The following is a 7869-nucleotide window of genomic DNA, read 5'->3' as shown; positions in this document are numbered from 1 at the left end:
GTCGGTTCTGTAAGCTCTTAATGGCCCCTCGGCGCTCACTCATACCAAGAAAGCCGATTTTCTTCAAGGGGAATTGGTGACTTCTGCACGAGCGAGACGCCACTTAGATGTCGTGACTCGGTTTTAGTGCTGGGTTTTGTAAACTTTAGTCCCCCAGCAGGAGAGGTGCACCGCCCCTGCCAGTCCTCGACGACCCACAGCCTCACAGCAAATGATAGAGGATGTTCATTGAAAAATCCTTGCGTTTTTCTCTAAAACTGACTGTGTGTGTGTATATATATATATATATATATATATATATATATATATATATATATATATATATATATATATATATATATATATATATAATATAACAAAAGTTGTGAGGGGTACCACCTCTGGTGCCAATGTGGGGACCCATAGCCTCGGAGAAGAAAATAAAAAGTATTCAGAGGAGACCTTGTGGTTTCTCACTGAACACTAATATTATCTTCTCCTACCACCCCCATTCTTTTGTATGTACACATATATATTTGCTTTATTTGAACTTTGTTACAAAAAAGGGAGTTACATATAGGTTACAAAGATGGTTATCATAGGTTGTCGAGTTCCTCCAGCTCCTCAGATGGCGGGCAGGAACCCTGGATGCAGTGCGCATTTCCCCTCTGTATCGCCACACTGAGGCGCTGGAAAAGACAGCTGCCAGCTCTAGGGTCTCTTGTTGTTTCAATGAGCCTAGAACCCAGTTCCTTCAAAAAACTGGTAGCACTTTTACCCCAGGCGCCGAGTGTCTCAGAAGCAATGGGGACTTGGGGAAGCAATGGAATATATTTATATATATATATATATATATATATATATATATATATATATATATATATATATATATATATATATATATATATATATATATATATATATATATATATGTCGTACCTAGTAGCCAGAACGCACTTCTCAGCCTACTATGCAAGGCCCAATTTGCCTAATAAGCCAAGTTTTCATGAATTAGTTGTTTTTTGACTACCTAACCTACCTAACCTAACCTAACCTAACTTTTTCGGCTACCTAACCTAACCTAACCTATAAAGATAGGTTAGGTTAGGTTAGGTAGGGTTGGTTAGGTTCGGTCATTACGCTACGTTAATTTTAACTCCAATAAAATAAAATTGACCTCATACATAATGAAATGGGCAGCCTTATCATTTCATAAGAAAAAAATTAGAAAAAATATATTAATTCAGGAAAACTTGGCTTATTAGGCAAATTGGGCCTTGCATATTAGGCCGAGAAGTGCATTCTGGCTACTAGGTACGACATATATATATATATATATATATATATATATATATATATATATATATATATATATATATATATATATATATATATATATATATATATATATATATAATATAATATTATATGAAGAACAGTGACTGATTGATTGATGAAGATTAAACCACCCAACAGGTGGCACGGGCATGAATAGCCCATAGATGAAGATGAAAGATGAAGAAGATAAAGTGGTAGATGAAGAACACAGGTATGCTCCAATTTAAATGCAAAATTATTCAGATGTAAGCATGGTTCCCTTCACCCAACCATACTCTATCTTGGAAATGAGAGCAACAAAGTACAGGCTAAGATGGTTCTTGTCTAATATTAGACGTGCAGTAAGACAATGCAGTCAAAATGTTCCGATTGAACCTATTATTTACTGGAACAATCGTTATACAGCTTCACTTATTATAAAAAAAAATAATTTCTGCCTATGGCAAACTGGTGTGATAATGTAGCATTGGAATTTAAGTGCAATTAAGTCTGTGCACTCCGAAACACATGCTATATTGGACCCACTACCAACACTTTGAATATGCATTTCACACTTAATTTGTAGGAAGGAAGACTTAAGTAGCACTAGTCTATACCCCGACAACATCCTGAGCACCACACTCATCAAAACCCCCGGTTACTGAAGGAGGCTCGAACACTTGAGGGCATGCTCATTCGTGATCTGGTCCCAGTAATTAACTCTCAAATGAATTTTACCTCAAGCATCCTTGAGCAACAAAAAGTCTGGAAATCGTCAGACTTCCATCTGGATGACACTTAGGTGGCTCTGGGGTTCCTTATTATGATCACTCACAGTACAATTGATGAGATTACGGGCAGCTGCTTTTGTGCTCTCAGTTTCGGGGTTCCTGTGATCCGAGTGAACGATATATTAATATTCATTCTCAAAAAAAAGCAATACAGTGGTTGAGTAAATAGGCAGGAAGGTGACGTGTGAGGTGTAAAACAATGTCTTGTAACATAAGACCAATTGGATACTGCAGATGGCCTATTGGACAATACATGAAACGAAGATGGAAATGCAAGTATAATGACTAATACATATACCATTAGGGCTTCTAAGAACTCATATCTAAATATTCATCATATTACAATGATGACTTTATAACTACACCACTAAAACTGAATCAAAATTGAACAAACCATTACAGATTGGGTTGAACAAAATTGAAACAAGAGTTTGAACCAAATTGAACAAAACCATATTGCATGGCTTTGTAATTAGTTTTAAAGCAGATTCAATATTGTTTCTATTACAAATTATTTTACAATCAATAATTGAATACTTCTGTCATTCAATTTAGTGAACTTTTATTTTCCGACAAATGAATGTATATAGCATTAGATAATCGACATTTTTTACATAATATATTTGATGTGAACTGCTAAATTTCAAACATTTGGATGTTTGACGTATATAGATATTTTTACAATCTTTACAAGGTATTTTTTATCACTACGAGGGCTGCTTATAACGAGTAATTTTCCTACTGTATTTTCATAATGAAATAACCTGTATATATATCGAATGGTTTCAAGAAGTTGACAATATTTCTAAACCTTGAAAAATATGGTGACCATAACACAATTTTTGCCCAAGATTTCATAGTGCATATTTTATTATAATATGTACGATGGGCTTTGCTACACCAAACTTTCAAAATCTTTGGGAATAACAAAGCTTGAGACCAATAGAATCAATATTCTCGAACTCTTCGCCCAAGAATTTTGAGCTGACAACTCGAAGAGCTCTTAGATACATTGAGGACAGAATTATGGTTTCACATAAAATCTTCACCCTGAGAATTAAAGAATATAAGGTAAATTATTTGTAGGTTTCCTGTAAACCCTAAACTTACATGAAAAATCTTCCCTATGAAAAAGAATATCCAAAAATATGAAACATTTCTAAATTTTAGTCTCTTTAGTAAATTTTACACAGGTGACTATCATTAGGTTTTGCTATAAATTCATACCTAAAAATATATCTAAATTCATACCTAAAAACATACATAAAACGTGTAATGATTCCAACGTTAGTTTTACAAATTAAAAAAAAGGCCATGATCAAATTTGAAAGCAATGTGAAGATAATGGATTTCCCATTACAATTCCCAAAGTCTTTAGATAAAACTCATTATTAAACTGTAATCAATAAAACCTCATTACTACATAATTTTATAATGTAGCTGTAGCTACATTATTTTTATAATGTTTTATAATGAGCTGCTAACATAACGTTGTGCATGTTACTGGCTTTGCAAGAATGCAATAACACTAATGCTATGTACTCCCATAACCCAATGTTCCTTCCTTTATATAAATAAATAAATAGTTTAACAAGATTGACAATTATATCAGACGACAGAGATAATTCATGGTTCATTAATTCACTAGCAAGGAAGTCAATAATATAATCAACGTGAACTTTAGTAAATAAAAAACATACATCAAAACTAATTAAGTTACCAATAGGATAGATTGAGACATTATTCAATTTGTAAACTATATCCAAAGAATTGATCAAATGCGAAGATCAAATAGTACCTAACAGTGGGGACAATTTAGTTTTTTTCGGTTATATTTTGGTTCTTGTTTTATATTAATGATATTCCTGTTGATATCATGAATTATCTCTGCTATCTTATATTATTGTCATTCTTGATAAACTATATGTAAATTTACTTTTATTAATGAGTATTATCTACCAATTTTTGGAATGGCAATAGGATATCCATTATCTCCATTACTTTCACATTGGAACATGTTATTGTTTAAAAAAAAATTTGGTTGTAAAATTACGCCTGAAATCGCTCCATGGTTTAGGTATGTTGATGATATTTTGTAGATTCGTCCTTCATATGTAAATTCAAATGATTTTTTAGCAAAACTTTAATGACATCTATAATATTTACTATTGAGAAAGAAATTTCTAAATGTTTGCCATTTTTGGATATCCATATTCATAGGGAAAGAATTTTCACTCAAGTTTAGTGTTTTCAGAAAACATACCAATAACTTAACCTATGAAACATTGATTATTTTTCAGGGGTATAGATATAACGTGAAACAATAACTGTTTTTTTTTCTATGTATCCGAGAGCTAGCTCTTCTATGCACGCGACGAGTCACAATAACGTGGCTGAAGTAGTTTAACTAAACCTCACACTAGAAGGTGAAGGGACTAGCTCTTCTAATTATTAGCTCAGAATTCTTGGATAAATAGTTTGAGAATATTTACTCTATAGGTCTTGAGCTCTGATATCCAATAAGATTTTTGGCTGTTTACTGTAGCAAAGCTCACCGTACATATTATAACAAAATATGCACTGAGAAAATTCGTCGATAAAAGGATTATGTTTACACGAAATTTTCGCGGATCGAAAATATTAAGGCCTTTAGATTTTTGTGTAATACATGTGTTGTTTAATTATGAAGACGAAGTTGGAAAATAATTAGTTAGGAACAGCCCATGTAGTGATAACTGTGTCATTTATAATATACATTGTAAAGATGGCAATTCATTCGATATGGGTCAAATATATATATATATATATATATATATATATATATATATATATATATATATATATATATATATATATATATATATATATATATATATATATATATATATATATATATATATATATATATATATATATATATATATATATATATATATATTCAGGCTGCGTCCAGAACAACACTTTGTCTCCTGCGTGTTCAAAAGACTTTGAAGACTTTACCTCCTCTAATGCATTTGCTTCCTCTATTCCCAACACTTTCCCTCCTCTATTCACAAGCTGCGTCGCGAAGGTGATGGAATAAATGTGCGGAGAGAGAGAGAGAGAGAGAGAGAGAGAGAGAGAGAGAGAGAGAGAGAGAGAGAGAGAGAGAGAGAGAGAGAGAGAGAGAGAGAGAGAGAGAGAGAGAGAGAGAGGCAAAACAGATACTCAGATACAGACAGCGAGAGAGGTTGAGACGAGAGAGACAGATAGACAGTCTGATATAGAAGAAGGGACAGAAGACACTGTGTGTCATAGCAGACGTTATGAAACAAGTATGTGTTATTGCCATGTAATTCACTGATATAGTGACGCAATGGCTTACATCAATGCAATACAGAAAGTTCAGGGATTAGTCTGGATTGAACTTAAAACACAAAGTATGACCCAGCTTTTCTCGACAAAGAGCAAATGCTGTGCAACAAACCTTCTCTCTTGGGCTATAATTTGATAAGAATTTCAAGCTTCCATTTTTAGTTCATGTGTTTACTGTTTTTTTTTTCGTCAATGGACAGATCTGTCTCATTTTTATACAGGACTCTCAAAGCAAAGTTGTTTCCACAAAATCAAAGACATTGTCCTTTGATGAGCGATGCACGAAACAAAAATTAATGATGTTAGATGATTGATTCCAATATGACAAACGGAAGTCATTGGACTATGAGTTATTGTTTCATGAGAAGGTGTGAACAGCAGGCCAGGCGGGAAATTGAACATGCACGGTTGAACATCCAGCATGAGTAGTTCATTTTGCTAATTCGCAACTTAGTTTACATTGGTGTTAATTTCATTCTTCTTACATTCTACAAGTCAAACACAGTCACTTTCTCGTATATAATTGTTACTTTGAGACAGGTTTCCAGATGACTAAATGTATATATTACGTTGGCATTAGTCTTGATTTTAGCTCCAAGAAGCTCAAGGTTGATAAGTGGAACCTTAGGATATCAATATGCAGGCGATGAGTCACAATAACGTGGCTGAAGTATGTTGACCAGACCACACACTAGAGGGTGAAGGGACGACGACGTTTCGGTCCGTCCTGGACCATTCTCAAGTCGATTGTTGAGACTTGACTTCACCTTCTAGTGTGTGGTCTGGTCAATTTAGGATATCAAATATGCCACAAACATTTCTCAGCGTCTCACTACGAGCTGTAGCTAGCGAATTTACCTTCATTTGTCTTTAATACGAATCTTGCATCTAAAAGTCACTATAGACCATACTGGTCTTAAAAGAGACAGAAGTTGCTTGGTTTTCGCGTGATTCCGTCTTCTTTGGTATTAAAGGACACATTAATATAACGAAACTAAGAATTATATATTTCTTAGAACTTAGAATTTGAATATACAAAGTATTAGCATATTTCTAATTCACATTCATTCAGAAACTCCTCGACAAGTAGCGTTAATGAACTGAACACTACTGAACATTGTCCAGAACCTCTGATATATAAGTATCCAGTACTTTTTTTGCTTGTGTTTTATATATATATATATATATATATATATATATATATATATATATATATATATATATATATATATATATATATATATATATATATATATATATATATATATATATATATATATATATGCGGAAAATCCACAGAGAAATGTGAAAGAGAGAAGAACGTTTCAGCCGATCTGGGCCTTTGTTGACAAAGGCCCAGATCGACCGAAAGTTCATCTCTCTTTCCCATTTCTCTGTGGATTTTCCGCATACAAATGATCAGTGTTTAGTGATCGTTAATTGCATATATGCGAACAAGCCTAAACGGTCTCCAGGCATATATGCAACTGAAAACTCACACCCTAGAAGTGACTCGAACCCATACTGTAAGAAGCACTCTGCAACTGATGTACAGGATCCCTTAACCACTCGACCATCACGACCGGACAAAAGAGGATGGTAGCCGAGGCTAATTCCCCATCCCCCTGCCGGCACTCTGATGGTAATCTTGGGCATGGTATTTTATCAAATCACCTCATTCTTTGGGGCACACGTGAGGCACACAAATGTGAACAAGCCTGAACGGTCCCCAGGACAATATGCAACTGAAAACTCACACCCCCATTAGTGACTCGATCCCATACTGCCAGAAGTACTCTGCAATTGATGTACAGGATCCCTTAACCACTCGACCATCACGACCGGACAAAGTTGCATATATGCCTGGAGACAGTTTAGGCTTGTTCGCATTTGTGTTCCTAATGAAGCTAATGAAGACCAAACCACACACCAGAAGATGACGAGACGACGACGTTTCGGTCCGTCCTGGACCATTCTCAAGCCGATTGTCAAACACACAATCGACTCGAGAATGGTCCAGGATGGACCGAAACGTCATCGTCCCTTCACCTTCTAGTGTGTGGTCTGGTCAACTTACTTTAGCCTCGTTATTGTGACTCATCGCCTGCATATGCTATATTTAAATTTGTCTGTGCAAACAGGGTTTGAAAGATGCTGCGGGACGCCCGCTAGACGCCACAATTGCAATAAGTCCACTACGGGCTCACCATAGCCCGTGCTGCTTGGAACTTTTTTGTTCCAAGCAGCGAATCTTAAACAACAACAACAGTCACAATTGCTGGAGAGTTACATACCAACAAAATGTCTGTATTATTTCCGAAACGCATCCAGAGATGGCAGTAAAAATATATATCTTGTAACGAAACCATTAGAACAATGCAATCAAATATGAACGATGATGAAAATCAGAGAGAGAGAGAGAGAGAGA

The 7869-nt window shown here is 34.8% G+C and overlaps 1 protein-coding gene across 1 annotated transcript in view; it reads left to right on the top strand.

Annotated features, from left to right (window-relative positions):
* The first annotated feature begins 1487 nt into the window (after positions 1–1487).
* LOC138371695 (probable inactive protein kinase DDB_G0270444) overlaps positions 1488–7869 on the top strand; it is a 20229-nt gene continuing 13847 nt past the window's right edge. The window contains exon 1 of the mRNA XM_069336709.1: positions 1488–1528. Coding sequence (XP_069192810.1) covers positions 1488–1528 — 41 coding nt within the window. The remainder of the gene's footprint in view (positions 1529–7869) is intronic.

Source organism: Procambarus clarkii, chromosome 36 (assembly GCF_040958095.1).
Source record: "Procambarus clarkii isolate CNS0578487 chromosome 36, FALCON_Pclarkii_2.0, whole genome shotgun sequence".
NCBI lineage: Eukaryota > Metazoa > Arthropoda > Malacostraca > Decapoda > Cambaridae > Procambarus > Procambarus clarkii.
This window is presented reverse-complemented; position numbering and strand designations above follow the sequence as displayed.